At 39.0% G+C, this 23,196-nt stretch overlaps 1 protein-coding gene across 1 annotated transcript in view; it reads right to left on the bottom strand.

The window, feature by feature from the left end:
- MAST4 (microtubule associated serine/threonine kinase family member 4) overlaps positions 1 to 23,196 on the bottom strand; it is a 325,784-nt gene that overhangs the window by 25,491 nt on the left and 277,097 nt on the right. The window contains exons 14-19 of the mRNA XM_024209370.2: positions 23,058 to 23,119; positions 14,959 to 15,044; positions 4,694 to 4,902; positions 3,445 to 3,583; positions 2,141 to 2,273; positions 1,221 to 1,386 (exon numbers count right to left, since the gene is read on the bottom strand). Of these exons, the coding sequence (XP_024065138.2) occupies positions 1,221 to 1,386; positions 2,141 to 2,273; positions 3,445 to 3,583; positions 4,694 to 4,902; positions 14,959 to 15,044; positions 23,058 to 23,119 (795 nt within the window). The remainder of the gene's footprint in view (positions 1 to 1,220; positions 1,387 to 2,140; positions 2,274 to 3,444; positions 3,584 to 4,693; positions 4,903 to 14,958; positions 15,045 to 23,057; positions 23,120 to 23,196) is intronic.

Genomic DNA, 23,196 nt, shown 5'->3' with positions numbered 1-23,196 from the left:
GTGTGTGTGTGTGTGTGTGTGTGTGTGTGTGTGTGTGTAAATGCAATAAAAACCATGAGTTATTTCCATGTTTGTCTGCCTGCAGCTTCTACTGCAGTTTAAATCTGATTTGGATAAAATAAAACATGAATATGCATTTCAGCCGTAAGGCATCGAGAACAAAGCCAGCATTTGCTGCTTGTGTTAATTAAACAGTTGATTCCCCTTGCCACTCAGGCCTTGGTGTAGCACATCAGAAAACAGCATGGTTATAAATCCATAAACAGCTAGGATATTGTATAAAGAGGTCATATACTGCCGGCAATTCACAAATCCACTTCATTAAAGATTACAAACATGCCTGACTTGCAAAGTCAGAGATGGAGAAGAGTGATATGATAACAGAACACCTCCTTACATACTAAATGGGATTTTTTTATTTTTTAGCTAGTGGACCTTTTATGTATACCTTAGAATGGACTGGAAGACATTCAATAACAGAGATAAACTTTTGGCATAAAACGGAGGCAATCTACATCTATGCATTTGGGAAATTTATGGAAACAGCAGGTAGGATAGTGAGAGATTCTGTTTAATTATCATTTAGTTTTGCCACAAGCTGCATGACAATACTTAGGGTCAGTTTGCAGGTTAAAATCTAAAAGGTTATTGAATTTTAAATGAAAGAAGAACAGCTGTTACAGAAATAACATTACACTATAACAACCACCAATGAAATCATTAACAATCTGTGAATTGAATTAGTTTCCCTCTTTTTTTCATTATTTATTATTTGGGACATTTGTTTTAGGGTTTTATTACATTTTTGTTAATTTCTTCATTGTGCCATTAGGCATTTTTCCATTTCTGCAAATGCAGTCCACATTAGCCTTTTCTTCTCTGGTACAATGCCTGGAAAGACTGACAGTCAAATTATTTGACTGTCCAACCATTAATAGTTATTTTCTTTTTAATCCGTGTACTTAGAAACACGACCTATCGTGTTATTGCATTTCTGAACTCATTATTGATGTATAATACAAGTTCAGTTTTTCGTTCAAATTTCACCCGTCATTTTGATGGCTGGTATTATGGTAACATGAGTAATTTCATTTTTTTTTTAATTTTTGGCACAACTAGTTGAAAAATGCTAGCTTTTAAGTAAATTCTTAAATATCTTTTTTGATTAAGTGATTGGTTTCAGCAGGTTAAGAAATTCAGTTTTTCATGGTGATATTTACCACTGATCACTTGTCCAAATAGCTCTTCTGGTGTATCTCCAAAGAATGGCACACACCCAACAAGAAATTCATAAAGGATAATTCCCATGGCCCACCAGTCCACTGGCTTGCCATAACCCTGCCTCAATATCACTTCTGGTGCTATATATTCAGGTGTGCCACAGACCTAAAAATGAGAAAAAGAAAATGTTTAAACAAGTGAAGTTTAATAACCCTAGTTATTGTGCTTAAATTTCCCCAATAATTCTCATGATGTAGCAAGATATTACAAAAAACATGGAGAATTTTAAACGTTCTTTTCGGCATGTTTTACACTGTTCAGCTTGCAGTACAATTAATATTTTAAAAAGAATGACCTACATTAATTGGTTGTATTGTATGCGAAAAATGCATTCTATGAAAAATACAGTTTTAAAAGATTGATGTTTATACACAAGAGTCAATTAAAACAATTGTTTTATTTAATCTAAACATATCTTTATTTTTACATGAAAGTTGTGATGGTTTTACCTTAAGTAACTTTTACAGTGAACAGATTGTGGGCAAATGGTAATGAGGCATGCTTAAAGGGAAATGGGCCATAGCTAGGATTTTAGCACCCTTGATTGTACAATGCATCATGAGTTCTGCAAATACTCTGCTGAGACTCCTGAATTCCTTATAAAAACAGTTTTCCATTTGTCTCTCTCACGATCTCACTTGCACACAATTAGATCGTTCATCTTACTAATAGACCATTATGCAGGAGGGAAAAAAGCATGGAACAATCTGCAGTGCACCAGTAAAGGTAACTCTGACCCATACATCTGAAATACCAATGCAGAAATAATAATGGCTTATATAATATTATGGCATATCCCATTGGTAAATACAGCGTTATTTAATCTCTCAGTGTAAAAATGAAAAAAGGCATCCCTTACCTGCTTGTCAAGGAACTCTCTAGCATCCTTCTCAATGTGACCCTCATAAAGATTTGTAGTCATGCTCATTAGCCCCACCTTAGAAAGCCCAAAATCTGTAAGCTTAATATGTCCCATGGATGTTACTAATAAACTGCAAATCAGAATGACACTCAATTACTATAACATAAACCAAAACTGTACTAGTTTGTTTATTATAGTCACAGAATAATGCTTTAACAGCACTGCATAACTGTTTAAAAAACAATTTAGGAAGCTACTGGGCTAGACACAGAGGCATCCAGGAAGTTACCAAATGTATGATACATATGTTGTTGTTATTGGATTTAAACAAACCATAATTTATATCTGCTTGAACACCTAATAGTTAAAGGATCTTAAAAGGATCCACATAAAGACCACAAAAAACATAGCACAGTGTAGTTAGCACAAGAAGAAATGGCAAGCATTCTGGAAGACATACAAATAGATTCTAACTTTAAAAGGAAAAACAACGAGGAGTCCGGTGGCACCTTAAAGACTAACAGATTTATTTAGTCTTTAAGGTACCACCGGACTCCTTGTTGTTTTTGTGGATACAGACTAACACGGCTACTCCCTGATACTTGGAAAAAGAGGCATTAGTTTTTTCTACCTCTAATTAACTGTGCCATTCATTTAAATGGGGGAGAAGATGGGTAAAGAAAAGAAATTGACGGATATTAAGTTGGCAGACAATAGATACACAGAACCAGGTGGGTATTTTGACTCAGACTCATTTGGGATTCAAATGTGTTTTGAAACAAGTGACAATGAAAATTAGTGGAAGATGTGTCAGGTTCTGTCTTTACTTCAGCAACCTGCTGTAATGCAGTTTACACTTATAGAAGACATGAAGTATTATAACCCCAAATACTGCAGAAATGTGACAGAAGGGCAAGATTACCCATTTAACACTTATAAGAATTTGTATGTACAATTTTGTTTTCATATTCAGCATTAAATAGGGTACAAAGTATATGTAGAGAGAGCTTGCTCTTATTGGCCAGACATTATATCCTTCATTTCGGCCTCAAGAAAAAATGTATTTCTCTCATGCTAGTCTTACAGCCTCTCGTTGCCTAAAGGATTGTAAAAATCAACACATCATCTATAATTACGGCTAAACCACCCCACTCATATTATGAATCTATTATCTGAGAATTCTGAATGTATGGGATAATATTCATAACCAAACATCCATTTTCTGCACAGCAAAATTACAACTTTCATATATGACTAATTTTCAGACAAAGTTCTTTTGTGGTTATATTCTATACACTTACTTGTCTGGCTTCAAATCCCGGTGTACGATTCCATAATTATGCAGATATTCCAAGGCTAGCACAGTCTCAGCAAAATACATCCTTGCCATATCCACAGGTAAAGGACCCATATTCTTCATTAAAGTAGCGCAATCTCCACCTGAAAATATAAAACAAAAAGTTCTAGGTGGTATCATATATTTTGAGGTGCAGACATAACTACGGCATGCTGCACATGCAGGCATACGTGGACCTCCATATATTTACCAACTGCACAACGAGGATTCTGAATGTTCACTATTTGAACACTGTCTTTTAGGTTTATTCTGCAAAATATTTTCATACAAGCAATTTTTTTTTGAGAGAGAGGGAGAGGAAGTAGAAACTGGTGCTGAAGCAGCATACAGATATCCTAGACCTGAATGAGATTCAGGTGTTTTCAAAAAGAAATTTTTTTTTTGCTAAATTTTGATTCACTACATTAAATAACATCATGGGAACATAGGAAGGTGAAGTATCTACACTGACAGGAGAAACTCTCCTGTTGGCGTAGGTAGCATCTTCACTAAGGGCTTCAGTGGCGCAGCTGCACTGTAAGTATAGACAAGCCCTTAGTCTATCTACCTACCTAACATATTTATATGGCCCCATCAACATAGAATCTGCATGTCTCTTACTCTTTAATGTATTTATTCACAATACCTCTGTAAGGTAGAGAAGTATTGTTATACCCATTTTACAGATGGGGAATTGACACCCAGAAAGACCAACCAAGATCACACAGGATCTCTCTCTCTTTCATGACCCAGGCTAACAGTCTAACCACTGGACCTTCTTTCCTCTCAATGTCATGGTCCCCTTGAAGGTGTCTCTTTGATGTTTCAAGCTTATTACTGTAAATTGTTTTCAGATACACTATCATTTTCACAAGTGGTGAAAATTTCAAAAGCAGAAGAAAACTTCTTAACTTTATTTTCACATGAATTTCCAGTGTTACAGGACACTTATGATTATAAATTATAACAAACTCATTCAAAGAGCATTACTTTTCTTTAGAGCTGCAAGACAAGCATTTTACAGGCAATCACTAAAAGATAACGATTGGGAATGAAGCCATCTCATTGGTGGACTTAGATACTAGGTGTACATAGCTACTGTACAGAGAACACATAGGTGAGCTTTTGTAATGTAAATACTGTGTGGGCTGATTTTCCTTTTTTGATGCTAAAATACACTTTTCTTCCCACTGTAAAGAGAACAAATACTTTACCTTCCACATACTCCATGACCATACATAAATGGCGTCTAGTTTCAAAGGAGCAGTACATGCTGACGACAAATGGATTTTCTGCAAATGTCAGGATATCACGCTCAACAAAGGCCTGCTGAATCTGGTTTCGGAGGATGAGATTCTGTTTGTTAATTTTCTTCATGGCAAATCTCTGTCTGGTTTCTTTATGTCGCACAAAATAAACGGCACTGAAACAGCCCAAACAACAGGAGAAAAAAGGGATCAGTGACTAGATTTATTTATATATTATTAACTAGTCTTTCAAATCTGAGCTCCCAAATACTGTTTTGTTTCATGATCAAGATGCAGCCTCAATTGACATATCAACTACACACAATTAAAAAACCTAAATAAAGCCTACAAATGCTCGCAGCTCAAATGGGCATTTCCACCTGCAAAGGATTCATAGAGAAAAAACAGCTATGGCCAATATTATAAATCATTCTGACAAGTGCCTATCCTGCAAGTGTGTGTCATAATTATGATTTAACCTCCATTTCAGGGAATTTTCAAATAAGTCATGGATTTCTCATGAGGTTTCATATGTGAAATGCCTGGAAGGGCAAACACTGCTCAGTGGGATGGCTCTCTCTCTCTTTGCCAGTTGCAAAATGCCTCATTTGTTACCGTCACCCTGTCCCTAACATCAGCATTTACCACTACCAAGGGCAGATCAGCAGTGGCTGATTCCATCAAAATGGATCACTGTGTTAGCTTCCATACTAATGTGGGATTAAGTCTCGGCCTAGATATGTAGAAATTCCATTGGGGGCAACACTGACCGGGCTTCTTGTCATTTGGGTTGGGATTTAGGGGGGGCAGAGTGAAAGCAAAGCAGCATCTGAGCAGCCCTGATTGCTTCCAGGATTTGGTGAAAGATCACACAGTCCATGACCCCTGCATTGGAGCATGGACACAGGATATAAATTACTACATTTCCTAAAAATCCCTGGAGGCAAATCCTGAAAAATGTTTACATTGCATTACCTCTATTTTGTAATATTTATTGCTCAGGGCATTTTTAGTATGTAATTATCATAGCAGTTAGGGTGTGTGGAAAGGAAAGGATGAGACAGAGAAAGCAGAGAAAAAGGCAGAAGTCGATTATGTAGTTTCTAATTCAATTTGTGCCCCCCAGAGGCCCACTTATATCTCGATATAATTATTTAAATAAAAAAGGCAGCTCAGCATTTACTTTTTGTCTCACTATTTTTGATAAAGAGTACTCTGGCCCCACACTAGAGAAATTTATAAACCCTTCTGAACAGCCAAAGTTGTTTCTTATTTCTTTTGTGCTGTGATTATTCCTGGTGAGTGTTTTCTCTCATTGAAAAGGTTGTCATTAATCCTTTCCATTGTCTCTGAAAGTACAGTCCCCAATCAAGGGTAGGGCAGCTGAAAGACATTACATCATAATGATTAGGTGGAAAACACCTTGGGCGGTGAGTCAAGCCCTGCCCTTTGTGCCTTTTACAAAGACCTGCTCCTGTTTCATGCCCCTCCCAAGTGGAATAAAAAACAGAGTTAGTTACTAGTAGAGTTAGTTATGCAACTCCACAGATCAGTTCTCCTCCCTGTTGGCTTCTTTCTTTTCTTCCTCCATCTCTTCCCACCACTCCCTGATATTTATTTTCCTCTCTGTCCCCACCCTCCCTTTCACTTAGTTTCTAACCCCCTCCTTTTCCCATTTGCTCTCTTTCTGTCCTCCCTCTCTCTTCTCTTTGTCCCCATTTCCCGTCAAACTCAGCCTCTGTCTACCAATTTTGTCCCTTTGTCCTCCTCTCTTTTTCCTACTTCAACCCTCTCTTTCTTGTTACCTTCTGACATCTTATGTGTGGGAAAGTGACCCCTTCACCTGCCTGAAACCTTGATCTTCCAAGGAATTCTGATGTCAATACATAGTCTCATTGAACTCTGCAGGACTCTGTGAAGGAACTCCCTTTTCAGGATTGGGGCCTATGAAGCGCTCCTGATGGACTCCAAAAGCTGCCCTTCAGCCAGGCTTAGCAAGATAAGCTCTTAAGGATGCAGTAATAGATATTACTTGGAGGCTATTAAAATTGAGCCTTAATAAAAATGCTTCCTTCTGCACAATCTATAGAGCTGTGCAGCTAGTAATTTAAATTTAAAGACAACATCACAGGAACTAGTAAGATCAAACGTATCTGACCTGCCAAACAAATTATCATCATGATTAATATCAGAGCCTTTATCTAATTAATATTACACTTCCTTATGGCACCACCTCAGCCTTTAACGTCACAGGTAGGCACCCATATAAGCTTCCATGTAAACAGGGCTCAGCGGTCCACATTTCTTCAGAAAATATTTGTCAACTTCAAGCAGTACCAAACTCAATAGGGAGCAGAAGACAGTACATGTATATAAACACATGCACGTATTGTTTATATTGTGCAGCGTTTTACATTCCCATGTGCCTGACAAAGAAGATAAACTCATGGCACCATTCACTATTCAATTCCGTGGGATCTCAGACTGCCATATTCACTCAGGCAATCAGAAACTGAGCTTCGAGTTTCATGCTGGTGCCACAGGAGGACACCTCAACTTGCAGCATTTTTGACTCCTTGTCCTTTTGTTTGTATTTATATCTGAAGCTATGCCCTGTGTCAACATGGATGGAGACATGGGTAAACATAGGTTTTTGAAAGTGTCTAGTGGAATTCTCTCTCACATATTGGTGCTTGCTGAAATGAAGAAAGTGGCTCCAAATACATTCATGTTGTAGATTTCCTTTCTTCCTCTGATATTACACTGAATTCATGGTAGTTATGCTACGTTTCTTTCCCCCCAACCTGTCAATATCCTGAGCATACCTGAAACGACTCTATACCACAGTTATTGAGATCAAAGGGCCGAATCCTGAGTGTGCCCTCAACTCGCACTGAGTTAAAAGTTGGTAGTTAAATGTGCTGAACAATCACTGAAATGGTTGTTGAATAGCAAGACTTTCCAGAGAAGAAGAGTTAAATAAAAAGGTACAAACGTTGTTGCAGTTTCAAAAAATGGGGGAAAATTTAGTAATCTGAATTACCATCTATATACATCATCAGGAAAGCCAGCTGCTTTCCAAGTCTTTGTATATGTTGCGCTCTGAATGGAAGAGAGGGCTGGGAGGAATATACAGTCACAGAAACACTTGATTGAGAAGCTGAACTTATCACAACTTCATTGCAAGAAGACTGAAAAAAATTACAGAAACTTCTCCTGTTGCATTTTAACATTCCTAGGCAGGCCTCTTTTCTGTACCATGCTCTTTTGTACTCTGATCTGCCCCGAACCCGCTGAACTGGGCTTCTATGACTGTACAACAGCTTACCAAATAAAGGGGGAAGTCCCACATTATATTGAAGGGCCCATTATATTGTGGGTCATCTTCCCACAACCTCTACACCCCTGCATCTCACTCCCTCTTTTTTCTTTCCAGGTCTGATTTTCCTGCCTCTCTCCCTTTCCTTACTTTTAATAACGACACAGCGGTGCTGCTTGATAGGAGCCACAATGAACAGCTCACCCTAGTGGTCCAGTTTACAGCTATACCTTTAATTTTAGAGATTTCTCCTAGGATTGGAGGGTAACTATAAGCTATATAAATTAACAGTAACAAAAATATGGTCTCATTTCATGACATCGGCGGAGATGTTATTGCTATAGATGGGAAAACCTGGAGCATACTACAGATTATTCCTCAACTGTTCAATGCGATACATTTCAAAGTCATGATTTCTACCTTCTTTGAATGCAAGTAGTAGCTTATTTCTGTCTCTATGTTTCTGATTAACAGGCTATTACTTGAAATGTATAGCACTGAAGCTGAAACAATATTGTCCCCACATGTATTGGCTGAAGCATCTATGTGCAAAATGAACAGCTGATCAAACTTGGGATACATCATCACACGGGAGAGGATTGATGAAGTGGGAGTGGAGAACAAAATTGGCCTTCAGCCTCTTAGTGGATATCTGCCCAGTTGACTTTGATAAGACAATTGGCTCTCTCTTCCAGCTCTTTCCTTTGTTTTTTTATTTTTTTTAGAAGGTCACAAGGTTTTAGTAACATGAGAACAAACACTACTTAACCCAAGATAGCATAACAGGAAATCCCTTCGCTTTTGTAATTAATGGACTATTTTTGTCTTCTTTTGCTTCTAATTTTGAGTGCTGACCATATTTAAAGGGTCAGCCCAATGCACTTCACTTGATATTAATCTTCCCAGCTATAATATTTCTTTTAGAGAGACTATATTTACAGGTTTTATTTTTACTTCACAGCTACACAATTGCTTTAGCATTTTTCCATATGTTGGTCAAAACCCTTGCTATAGACCATGATAACATGTAAAATGGGATGCATATTTAATCCCAAAAGCCCATCAAACACTCCTCTGTACAACATTGGAAAGCTGCCAGTGCAATAGTCAACCCTGAAGGGAATACAAGCTCATTCAGAGTCCACATGGTGTTACAAGAATGCTCAGATTCTGGGCATCCTCACTCATAAATCCCTGGTGATAAGCTTTATTTGCAACAAGTCAGCAAGCCATTCTACCACAAGTGAACTATTATTTCTAGCACTCTGGAAGTTCTGGCCCATTACTTCCCAGGAATTTTACCTGGCCCCATTCACTGCTTGCAAACCAAAATTTTCCTTGGTGCCCAGAAACTCAGTAAGTGGGCACAATCGCACAGAGGGTAAATACTTTTTCATCCAGAATACATTTAGGAGACTCATTGGGGCACCTATTTCTTACTTTGCACTTGTTTTTACTTCATCTAAGTAGCATTCAACTAGAATTTTGTCTCAATCAGCTGGACAATCCAGAGTTCCTGGTTCTGAATGGCATTATTCTAATCCTCTAGTTTCTGGAACTGAGGGTTTGGATTTTTTACCTTCCTTTCTATCCACTTCTTGGCATAGCTGCTGGAGTTTGCTTGCATGGTCTGTCTCACTGTGATGAACAGCATTTATATTTAGTGACAAAGTTTTGCACTAGTATCCTATATTTTATTGATCTTACATTTAATTACAATAAGCAAAGTTTACTCCTCCAAAAAAGTCTCATCACTGACATGATCTTTCGAATATTGCTTCATTTCAGCTCTAATATTAATTACTTCAATAATCCTGTTATTATTTCCTGAAAACATTGGCTCTGGAAAAAATTGGAATCTGACTTGGCTGGGCTAGATGCAGAGGATAATACACCCCCACAGCTAAAGGAGATTTAAAAATAAATTTTCAAAAGGTTTACCTAGTCAAATGCAGATGTTAATTGTGGAAGACTTCTCCTGCACAAGGTAGCCTCAAAATGTGCCACAGGAGGAAGAGCATGTGGTTTCCCTTAAATAACTACAGCACTTCAGTCCTGGTTTAAAGCCCTTATTACGACTTCCACATTTTGTAACCTGGTGTAGATTTGGTACTTAAGGCTAGAGAAGCTGCATTAGTCTCTTTGACCTGGTTCCCTAATTTATCAAAGAACCTTGAACTCCTAAGGGAAAAATGAGGTTCCTTACTATAGTTGCAGTTTAAAAGCTACAGTGTCTATCTCTCAAGTGCTAGCAGCTTCATTTTCAAGTACAGTCTCCTGAGAAGAGATTTGTGAATTCTGCACCACCCTAGAATTGAGGCTTTGTAGTCTATGATGTAGGGAAACCATCCAGGCAACTGTGATTTATGGTTTGTCAATGTGATAAGTGTACAGGTAATAATTTAAGATTAGAAGTAGGGATATTTCGCTGATACCCAAACACTAAGTGATCAACTACCCCTCTGATAAAACCCAATAATTTTGTTTTCCTCCTGCTACTAGTTGCAGTTGTTTGACTACTTCATGTAGATTTTTGTTCTTGAAGCTGAAAAAAGCATCTCTCAATATCTACAGGCAGGTCTACTCTACTGCTTAAGTCGATCTAACTTACGTCACTCAGGGGTGTGAAAAAGACACTCCACCAAGCAACGCAAGTTACAGCAACCTAAGCACAGTCCACACTGGCGCTATGTCGGCAGGAGATGCTCTCCTGCCGACACAGCTTCTGCCTCTCACAGAGGTGGAGAAATTATGCCAACAGGATAATGCTCTCCCTTCGGCATAGAGCATCTTCACCAGACGCGCTACAGCAGCACAGCTGCACCAATGCAGCTGCGCCGATGTAGCACTTCTAGTGTAAACCTTCCTTAAGAGTATCACCTCTCACCTTTACTGTTTGTAAAAGTCCGTGTAAAACAATGATACTACTGCCTAGATTTTTTATAAAATGAATAATCTCAGTGAAAGTTCCAATTTGTGGCATTCCAAATAAAAGGGAGGGCTGGGAGTAATTGAAACACTCGATTGAGAAATTATTTTCCAGCACTTTGCAACACACCCTACAGTTAACAGTGATTGAAAATGGGACCTTCAGCATCAAAAGTATCTGCCTCTACTACTTGAGCTAACTCCGTAGCTGGTACCATTAGAAGGATCTTATTCTTCTCTATCTACCATCTACTGGAGAGAAGCAAGACACTTACCCAGGGTGTTACTCCTCTTATTATGGGACGTTCATCTGAGCATCTGAAGGGCACAAGAGTTCAAATCCCCGATGGGCCACCATTTTGTTATGACTCCACCATGCACATGTCCTCAATGGAGACTGAGCCTAGGGCCTTCAACACCAAAAATACTAGCCTCTACCATTTAACTGACAGAAATTACTGGATTAGCTAGTAGCAGTATTAGGGCTTTTTACTCTACATAGATCAGACACTAGTGGGGAAAGAGAGACACTTGGCCAGTATGTCGCATGTACCCATCCCAAATATTCAATTCACCACCCCTTTTTCAACTGATATAATTGGCACCATATCAAGCAGGCACTATTATGCAAAACTAAAGCAACTGCCTAACAAATCCAAATGGGGAGTTTACACACTTAATAAAACTAACTGTAACATGTAATTGATTGTGCAGGCATGCTGACGGCAGCTGCAGTGAGTGGACCAAAGAGTTCCTATATGTTACCATTTGAAATTTTAAAATTAGGAGAAAATCTGCTTGAACAGTAACGAAAATTAAAAATTTAGGGAGCATTAAAGGAAAACCTTTTGGCTGGTGAGAGAGTCTCAGATAGACAGCTTGTGAAACCATTAATGATTTGGCCTGCATCCTACATGTTTACTGATTCACAGCTTGTTTAACTTCTTGTATATTCCCAACCATTCCCCAAAGCCCGATATACCTCATCTACTATACAGTCATTTAATTACACTACAAATGAGTTTATTCAAGCAGTTACAAAGCGGAATACTGCAAAGATATTTACTCAAACTTTAAAAAAAGACAATGGTTCAAATTTAAACTCATGAAGTTTAACATATCTGACAAATCTCTGCTACAATGTGCCAAGACCAACAATTACGCTGTCAAATCATCAAAGCCTTTCACTTCACTAATGAAGGCAGGACCAAACAAAAACACTGCACTCGATAACATTTGCTTCTCACTTGGCTCAGGAGGAATCCTTTCACTACATCCTTGAAAGAAATGAAATATTACAATAACATAATCAAGTATTAACAAGCCACATCACAAAATACCTAGTGACATATTCCTGAGAATAAATCAGTGAAGCACAGGCAGAATTCACACATATTTAGATTACTTCAGAAAGTTAATGAAGTGGAAAAACACTGGAAGAGGAAAAAAAAATCCGTGTAGCATAATAACAATAACTTTAATTTCAGCTGTTTATACTTGTAATAAATGCCTATGAAGAAGTTTATTACTTTGTATCCACAGATGCAACAGACATTATTGCTTAATTATATTCCGTTTCTTACAGAGGATAAGAGGAATTCAGGTACTAATGATATATTACCCTTTAAACGTGCTGATAATAAATATACAGTAAATCAACCAATCACATGCTGCCAAGTCAACTAACCACACTAAATGCCTGAAAAATGTCAATGCAAATTAATCTACCTCCTACCTTGTAAAGCGGAGTGGAAATCTAACCATAAAGGTGCTTATGAGTTCCTCTTCCAAGACATGAATGCTTTACAGGTATGGCAGAGTGAATCCACCTGGGCCCAGAGTTGCTGCTTGAGCCCTTCCTTATCAGTGTGGGGTTTGTATATTACGTCACCAGTACTCTACTCTATTCTATGTTGGTTCTCACACCACCACATACAACAGAACAGAACACAATACTCATTTCTCCTATGAAAGTTTGTGATGTGTGGGGTCCCATTATATGCAGCTTGAGAACATTTGACAGCCACTGGTTTATTCATGAAAACATCTGTGAATCCCAAAGGTTTCACACATTTTAGCCTGAACTCATTTGAAACCACAAGTTATTGGGCTTGCTTTAAATTACTGGGTGAAATTCAGCCTGTGTTATGCAGGAGGCCAGACTAGATGATCATAAATGTCCCTTTTGGCTTTACAGTTCTATGAAACTTGGTCTGCTCTGGACTAGAGGTGGCTCTCTGCACTATGTTGCTCTATGACTGGCTGAGGCTCTTAGAGTGTAAGGAGCATGAGGCACAGACAGACCTTCCTAACGTTTGCCCTTTGGATGGAGGCTTAGGGTTCCTGGCCCCATCTCTCTTTTCCTCTCCTCACCAGGAATCCCTCCAACGTTGGGTACAACGGCTAAGATTCTCTTTTGTTCTTCACCTGCTGGCCAAGTCAGTGCCTTCCCTATCTTCCCCCTCCTCCAATGAGAACGTTGGGGACAAGATGAAAGGAGGGAGCAGCTGTCAGGGGAAGGAGAGAGAGACGCATGCACCGGACTTTTCCAAGAATTGAATATGTGGCAATGAGGTACCTAGGGGAAAATCATTGAGGGGATGATTTGTGTGAGGTTGAGTACTGAGAGCTGTGTTTGGATTTTTATGTAATTTTAATGAAAATTATGCTACATTTTCTTCAGGCTTTTTGCTGAGCCACGTAAGCAGGTCTGGGCACAGACAATAGCCCCTGAATGCACTATAGTGACTGACCGTCACTGGCATAAAGGGTGAATTAGCTGCAGCCCAAAATACTCCTACTCCCTTGGTCAATGAGTCACAACAAAGAAATAACTAATTGTGACCAGAGAGGCGCATTAGCTATGACCTCAAGCCTCTAGCCATTAAAAGTGAGCATGAGGATCCACTGGACTGGATAGGAAGGTGGACTGTAGTGGCTCCCTCTTTTACATTCAGGAATTCTGCAGTGAGCACTCAGACGTATAATGCAGCTGCCACATTCTGGCTGAGAGCAGAAAGGGCTAGAATCAGCATGATGAGGTCAGGACCAGGAAACAGCTCCTCATCCCATAATAGAGCCAACTTTCTTTGGTAGTGGGCTCCTCAATAACCATAGGGTTGACCCAAATTGTTTGAATCCATTTTTTGAGCCTCTCCCAGCACAGGAGTTTGGATCTATAGACCTGCCTTAATCCTTTCGTGTACAGAGGTGGAGCCCAAAAAAAACCACAGGGCACATCATGCAATGTCTGATCTTAATCAGAGCAGCATGGCATTGCCAAGACAGAGCACTGCATGCTGGGACATCCAATCGCTGTGTGTTGAATTTCCAAATGAAAGATGAGTGCTCTCCATTTTTATCCAGGCAAGCGAGGCCCTTGAACTGACAAACTGCCAATGGAGTTCTCGGTATGACATCATTCAGGCATCTTTGGTTTAAACAGACTGGTATAAATTTATTTTCAACTGGGAAAAAATATTTTATGTATTCACTTAAAACAGTGTCTATGTTTTTGGGGCAAGAACACTATTTTACAGTGTACTTCTTACAGATTCAATTATACTCCATTTCAAAATTTGAAAAAAATTCTGCTTTCAATATTAAGCTAAGACTTTTTAAATTTTCTTCAAAACTCCATTTTAACATTTCATCTTTAGCTTCATGTGGCATCTAGTTCTACAGGTTCCCAAGCATCTTGTTCGGTGAGAATATACGTTATCTTAATTCAAGACACTGCAGTATGCTGGATTTTGTTACTGACTAGCACCAGTTAGCAGAAAGCTCAATTGTTTCTTGTATATCACAATTGTCAGTAATAACATGGGAAATGCATTTGGACTAGAAACCAGAATTAGAAAAGCACCCAGGCACACACACACACACACACAATCACACGCCCCTCCCTGCTGTTTACAGTAAAAAATAATGGGAAATTATGCAAAAACAAAATGCAGAAGAGCTGTTACACTCATGGATTACTCACCCATAAGCTCCATTACTAATCAGTTTAATTGTTTCAAAATCGCTTTCACGAGGTTTCCTCCGGAGCTTCACTGATGTATTAGAGTTCTTTTAAGTAAAAAAAAAACAGAAAGAGAACAAAGTTAACACTACAGACATATATAAAACAGAAAAAATTCTTTACTGCCCTCAGGCTGCAACATGCTCATCAAAACCATGATGGAGTGTTCTTTTGGGCTCTGGTCAATCAGCCACAGCTCAACTGATCAGGGGCCAGAGAAGGCTCTGAAACAAGCTGTTATTCCATCAGAAAGTTATATGCTATTCTGCATCTGTTAATCCACTCACCTCTGTGGTGGGGTGCTGGCAGACATACATGGGGCCAGATTTACAAAAATATTTAGCCAGCTAAGGATGCAGATAGACACTGAACCTGCTTAGGCACTCAGGTGCCTGAATACTTTTGTAAATCTGGTCCTTGATGTATAGGTCAGGATGGACTAACAAAGGATGGATGAACTCATTGCCTCATATGGGAGGTCAGAGCACTGAGGGGGAATGCGGAGAGGTGTTGGAGCAGCACAGGGAAGAGTGGGGTGGAAAGGAGGAGTTCAGAGCTGTGCAGTGGGGCATACTAGGAGGCGTCAGTTCTGTCCCCCAAAACTCCCCACATCCATGCTGCCCCCTCATGTTTTCCCCTGCTCCACAAACGTTCCCACTGCCTCCATGGCAGTCCCTGAATCCTCTCCCTAGCTCCTCAGCGTGTGGGGCCCTCACCAACACCCACCTCTCCCTAGGGAGGAGGGCTGAGGTAGGAAAACTGGGCTGGACTGGACGAGAGATTGGAGATGAGGAGATTATGTAAAGGCAGCAAAGAGACTAAACAGTACATTTTGGGACTGGGGTAATCATTGCCAAAGAACCAGAAGAAATGGAGGCAGAAAGCTCGGCTGTGGTACATGGGGAAGCTGAGAATTAAGTGCACAAAACCTTAATGCAGAGTTAAGGTTAAGATTGCCCAATGGTGCACCATGTCCTTCCAGAATGTCAAATCTCTGAAAACCAGGAAAAGTAAAGTTTGGCCACTCCCACAACACAACCTTAACCCTGCCCTCTGTAACTGGCAACAGCCACTAAGAATGGTTCAGTACCAGGGGTGGCCCGTCCATATAGGCGAACTAGGTGGTTGCCTAGGCTGCCAAGTTAAACGGGGCACCAAATTCGAGGGAAAAAAATCAAATTTAAAAAAAATGAAAAAGATGAAAAAAATACAAATAAAATAACGAAGATGTCATTATTTCAATTCCCGTGCGCGTACGGAGGGAATATGAATTATAATTCATTTCACTACATTTCTGAGAATTTATTAATATGTCAAATCTTTTATTTACTGCAAAAATAAGTAATATTTTAGTGAATTTTTTTTTCTAATTTGTGACATAGGGTCAAGATGACCCACTCCACAATCTGGATAAGCAATAACTCAGCCACAATGAAACACATCCGCCAGCGGCAAGAGCTGCAATGCCAGTGACACCTAACTCGAATATACATCAAGGTCACATAGCCGGAAATTCATGTAGAGCGGAGATATCGCGAATTGATACATGTCAAACAGTCATTTTAACATACGTCGCAGGTAGATGGTTAAGAATCGAGCGAATACTGTGGAAAATTGTGTTTCTTGGTGCCAAAGAGTAAAGAATAACGTCTTTCAGCATTATAAATCCAAAATGTGAGTATCTTTAAGAGTTATTATCAGGCTATATAATTATGAACTTTTCTTTGTTATAACTGGTTCACATGTAATAAATAAGGTCCATAAAAGAAAAGTAATAGTGTTAATGCTTAATAGACTACGAAAGTGATGACGTCACACTCCAAGCGGGTAACCATGAGGAAGGGGATTACTTTCCAAACAACCGGTGTCGGGTTAGAACGTCGAAAAAGGTCATTTTGTTTCTGTGTAAACGCTGTAACTAACTGTTTTAATAGGTAAGTGAGTGTATGTTACTAATCACTGAACCTTTAAGCAGTGAAAAGGCATGTTAGGATGGCTGCAATGTGGTTTAAATCGCCAACCATATGGTGGGTGTGTCAGCCATCCTTAACGCTATAATGCTTACAGTCGGGAGCACAGTATAACAATATTCAAATGCTCCATGGCAGAAAGAGGAAAAAGAAAGCCCTCAGGAGCTGAGTATCGTAAACAAAAGGCCAAGAAGCAAAAAGGACCAAGCAAAACAGCAGGGATCCTTCCTGAAACATCTTCTCTTTAATCCAAATAAAGATGGAAGCAGTTCACAGCATCCAGATGAAGGAATTTTACTTAGAGAGGAGGTTAGCTCACATCCGCATGGAAGCAGTTTGGAACATCAAGATGAAAGTATATTACTTTGAGATGAGGGTAGCTCACATCCACAAAAAAGCAGTTTGGAAACTCAAGATGATGGAAACTTACTTCTGGATGAAGGCAGCTCACAGCATCAGACTGATATGGAAGTGGAGAAAATTTATTCACCTTCAGAGACACATGCAGAAATTGAAGTAGAAGGAAGAAAGAATGAGGAAGTTACAAACAAGTTACAGCATGGGGACCCAGCTTCATGGCCCAGATGTGATGACAGTGGAAATTCTCGTGGAACATGGACCCGAATAAGTTCATGAATTTCCCTTCCCTAAGGATGGAAATAAAAGAAAATTCTCTGCTCAGCATTACAAGAGGAAACTCATTAATGGGGAAGAAATTAATCAAAACTGGTTACAATATTCAGTGCCGAAGGACTTTGTGTTTTGCTTTTGCTGCAAGTTGTTTAGAAATCAAGCAACTGGTATATCACTTACTGAAAATGGTTCAAAGGACTGGAAACACGTATCTTCAATTCTCTCTTCACATGAAAGAAGTACAGAACATTTGTAATGTTTTCAAAATTGGAAAGAACTTGAATTATGATTGAAAAAAGGAAAAACTATTGATGAAGAAAAAGAAGAATATTGGCAACAAATATTAGAGCATCTGATTGCTTTAGTAAGACTTCTTGGTGGACAAAATTTAGCATTCCGCGGCCACGGTAGAAATGAAATATCGTACACTTCAGGTAATGGAAACTTTACAAAATTTGTTGAATACCTAGCTTTGTTTGATCCAATCAGGAAGGAGCATCTATGTAAAATAACTCATCATGAAACACAGGTTCATTACTTAGGAAAAAATATGCAGAATGTACCGATTCAAATCCTAGCAAATGCCCATTAAAAAGAAAATTGTAGAAGCTGCCCATTCTGCAAAATACTTTTCAATAATACTGGGCTGTACACTAGATGTGAGTCATGTTGAACAAATGATGATCATTCGTTTTGTGGATATGGAAAAGCCTGCAGATGACGATAATGCTGAAGTGCTCATAAAAGAACATTTTTGGGGTTCGTACCACTGAAGGAGACGACTGGAGCATTTATGACAAACTATTCTACAAGAGCTTGAAACAATGTCATTATCTGTTGAAAACTTACGTGGCCAAGGCTATGATAATGGGAGTAATATGAAGGGTAAAGACAATGGTGTGCAAAGGAGAATGATGGAAATCAATCCTAGGGCCTTTTTCGTTCCTTGCAGTGCGCATTCTCTGAATTTGGTTGTCAATGATGCTGCTAGATGCTGTTTGGAGGCAAGCAGTTTCTTTGACCTGGTGCAACGTGTTTATGTGTTTTTCTCAGGCTCAACACGTCGTTGGGAGATTCTGACTCGCCATGTGAATTCTCTAACTGTGAAACCACTTAGTCAGACAAGATGGGTCTTGTCAAACTCATTGATGCTTTGAAGCCTCTTTGCTGTGAACTTGGAAACATTTATGATGCCCTAACTGAAATTTATGATGATATTACCTTTACTGGATCATCTGGCAATACGGCATGTTCAGATGCAGAAGCTCTTGCAAATGGCCTTTCCAAATTCAAATGTGTGACTTCACTCATTTTGTGGTATAATATCCTTTTCAAGATTAACCTCACTAGTAAGCAGCTTCAGGAAAAGAACTTGAACATACATTCTGCTATTCAAAAACTGCAGCAAACTAAAAATATTCTGGAGGAATTCAGACATGATTAAGGGTTCAAAAGAACAATGGTAGATTCTCTCGAGTTTGCTGAAGAAAGACTTTCCGACAGAATTTGAACCAAAGCCAGTTCGCATTCGGCAAAAGAAACAGCAGTTTTCGTATGAAGGACGAGACACACCCATTCAGAACCCAAAACAAAGGCTCAAAGTGAATTTCTACATCGCAGTCCTTGATACTGCTATTCACGCGGTTGACGAAAGTTTTCAACAGATGCAGCAGCTAGAGTTAGTATTTGGCTTTCTATATATCCACAGCTTGCAAAAGAAAACAGCAAAACAGATAAGAGAATTTTGTATAAAACCGGAGTTGGCATTGACTCATGAAAATTAAAAAGACATTGATGCTACAGATTTATGTAGTGAGCTTCAGGCTTTTTCAAGACGACTTAAGAAACATTCCACTCCTGAAGAAGTACTGAAGTTTGTTTGTGAAAATAAATGCACAGACAGTATTCCAAACATTTTTATAGCTCTGCGCATTCTTTTAACTTTGCCAGTTTCCGTAACTAGTGGGGAACGTAGCTTCTCAACTTTAAAATTGATAAAAACATATCTGCGTTCGACAATGGTGCAAGAGACACTTGTTGGACTTGCCACAATATCAATAGAGCATGAAATAGCTGGAAAATTGGATTGAAAAGAACTAGTGACTGAATTTTCAAAACTTAAAGCAAGAAAAGTCATATTTTAAGAGTACAGTGTTTTTTATTCAGAGTGTTTTGTAAATACAGGTTAAAGTTCATCAAAGAGTTTTCTTATTTCTTTCTGTATTGGATGTGGTGGTAATGGCAGTTAAAGCAGGATAGCGTTATGGATGATTTTGGATTTGAAGTAATAAAAATTATAATTAACATTTTTAATGCATTTTTATTTGAAATTGGACTGAAATATCATCTAGCTGTCGTGTACAAATCTATTTTGAAAATTTCGTGTCTCTATTTTATCTTATCTCAGAAACATTGGTTGGGCAGACAGATGGACGGACAAACCAAATAATTAAGCCTCTGTTTAAAAAAAATACTTAAACATTAAAAGGAAAAAAAGGGGCAAAATGTTTCCCAGTTTACCAAAAACCTTAGCCTATATCTGCCTTGGGTTTGGGGTGCTGATTGCATGGTTCGCCTAGGGCACCAGTTGCTTGCAGCTAGTTTAGGACCGCCCCTGTTCAGTACATGGGGGTGGGAATAATTTACCATAATAAACAGACATGAGGAAGGACTAAGAGAATGTGTTGTTTATGTTGTGCTCCACAGATTTGAATTCTAGCATTTATTGACGTGCACTCCAACAGTGTCAGTGTAGTTGTATTGAAAGGTGGAGGGATTTGTTGGAGTATATTGGCACAGCTAATACGAGACATGCATGAGGACATCAAAGGGATCAAATATGCCTCATTTCAGCACAAAGTTCTGTAGGTTGCGTTAGCGGTGGTGTACTTGTCCTGGGGATTATCAATAATGTGGTGGCATACATGCTAGTGATTTCTGGGGCTAAGTAGGGGATAAGTGAAGACACTATCTTGGAAGAAATCATCAGGGGAAGAGTGACGGGGGGGCAGGGAGGTTGCATTTTGCAAGTCTGGGGTGGTTTGTGTGGAGAAGGCCCAGTGCTTGAGTGTAGGACAGGTAGTTCCTTTTCACTATGCTTGACCTAAACCCCAGTTTTGCCTTAGCAAAGAGGAATGTCAAGACTACGTCCTAGAGTGCTCATATGTTCTGTCCTCAGAGTGTTCTGTAGAAAATGAAAAACTAGTATGCGCAGAGGACAGAGTTAAGGTTAACTGTAGGGGTGGCATGTATCTCAACTCTTCATATCCTGGTTGCCGGAGTTTGGAGTGTAGCTGACCTTGACATTCTGGAAAGGTGTGAGGCACCACTGGGAAAACTTAACTCTTAATTAAATTTGGGGTTACTTAATGATATAAAGCTTTCCTATATGTATGGCAAAGAAATCCTTCTTCCTACTTGATTTGTTGTTGTGCTCAGTGACTTTTTCATTTCCTGCAGGACCAGTTTAAATAAATGTTGAACCCCAGTGAAGCCACTCAATTGGTCCCCAAGATTTAGTGAAGAACTCTCTCTCCCATATCCTTCCTCAAAATAGATCTGATATGCCAGATGGGAGGGAGGTTTTAGTTCCAGACAGTATGTCTGAATTGGTATGTATATTCCTTCACAGAGGGCTCAGGATATTTCCACAGAGTTCTCAAGCAGCATGTACCTCCCCCCCTCACACACACCCACCAAGTGGCACTGGGGTATGAGTGGTAAACATCTAATTATTTTAACCTATCCCAGGTGGGTATGGCCCAGTGTGGCAGCACTAAATGAATTAGTCCTGCTTTCCTGTATTGCCAAGTTGCAACTTGTAGGTCTTCAGAACCTCTGAGGATATCCCCCATTGAAAGGGGAGGGACCAACACTGGTGTCGGTCTGGGCATTTTGAAAAGGACAGGAGGCAGTGGGGGAAAAGCATTCTTTTCCAGGCAACCGTTTTGCACAAATAGGGTATATATAACAATATATAACAATATAGTACATGAAAGCCACTAGGTATGCTAACAGAATGATATAATCTGGAGCTGAAAGTGGAGACCTATTAAGTCATTTAATTCATTTGCTTGCCACGACAAGACTGTTCCTAATTACACATTTATGAGTGTTTTGGACAGTCTAGTTTTACATTTGCTAAGCAACAAGGTTTCCACCACGTCCCCTGGGTGATTATTCCAGAGACTAACACAATACATTATCATGAAGTGTTTCCTAATATGTAGCCATATTTAACCGTTAGTCACACTGCATAATTCAGTAAGTCCAGCCCCCTAATCATTTTTGTTATTCCTCTTCAACCTCTTGTCAGTATATTTCTGATAATTAAGTGCCCAGATCTATGCAATATTTCAGATGCAGATGGGCCAAAGGTGCATAGAAAGGTATAGTTACCTCCATGTCACAGCACCTGAACCCTTTGTAGATGGCATCCCGCCACCAAATCAGGAATGATCATAAGATGAAAAACCCCCAGACACAGTCTGAGGCCTTTGCCTGGAAATACTGGAAGTATTTTCATCAGATACCTGAGGATTCTATTTTACACACTAGCAATACTTGTATAGCTTGTCATGCCAATTAACTATTACTGAACTGAATTATGTATGCAGCCCAAAGGCATTTGCTTTTTTTGCTGTGAAGCTGCACTGTAATCCTACCTCTGTGTTTTCTATGGTTTATTTGTTAAGAAGAAAAATGGCTCGGTTTGTTTGTTTTTTATTAGAATGGGCCAAATTCTGCCCTTAAGCACACCAGTAATTCCAGTTATCTCCACTGACTTTTATTCTACCTTGGGCAATTTAAACAAGTCAGTGCAAAGGATTATTTTATACTACTTATTACTACCCACAGCCCTAGTATAGTATCTTCACAATATGTATTTTCAAAGTGCAACAAAAATCTTTTAAACTCAATGCACAGTCTTCCTACTCACAAATCTTAATTTCCAAATGTAGAGCTACCACTTTAACCTGTTGCCATTTATCTGTTCAGTGCATTACACCCTCTTAAATTTTGGATCACTGTGTAAGTGGAGGACTTAAAAAGTCTGTGCAAAAAATTCTAGTTTTGGAGGGATTTTTAAACCCTTTTCAAAAAGGGAAAAAAATACAGTGATTAAGCAGAAATGTAAAAGGTACCAAGAAAACAAGCAAGTCTCTAGCAATAGCTAACTCCAGGCAGAAGTAAATATTAGTGACTTTATGAAAATGGTGAAAATTACAACTTCCTGAAAACAGAAGACATAACTGGGTTATTGCTTGTTGCTATCTTTAATCAGTTATGCACCTTGGCATTAGTTTGAAAGTTAACCTATATTCTGTTCAGCCAGCCATGTAAAAAATCTACTAGAGAATATAATGAAACAACACAATTAACACATCATTGTATTTTTAAAACTGATATGCTAAAAACATCAGCCACCACCACTGTAACAGGAAAACTTGCACTTACTGATTCATCTGTTTCTGGAGTTTCTGCTGTGCCACTGTCATAGTTAGCTAGCTGAGCTATTTCTGAAAACAAAGGATAGAAACTTCATTTTAGAATACATATAGCAAACAGAAGCAAGTGCCAAACTAAAACATGAAAA

This window comes from Terrapene carolina, unplaced genomic scaffold (genome assembly GCF_002925995.2).
Source record: "Terrapene carolina triunguis isolate 2854851 unplaced genomic scaffold, T_m_triunguis-2.0 Scaffold69, whole genome shotgun sequence".
Taxonomy (NCBI): Eukaryota; Metazoa; Chordata; order Testudines; family Emydidae; genus Terrapene; species Terrapene triunguis.
The sequence above is the reverse complement of the archived record's forward strand: the minus strand, read 5'-3'. Positions and strand labels throughout refer to the sequence as shown.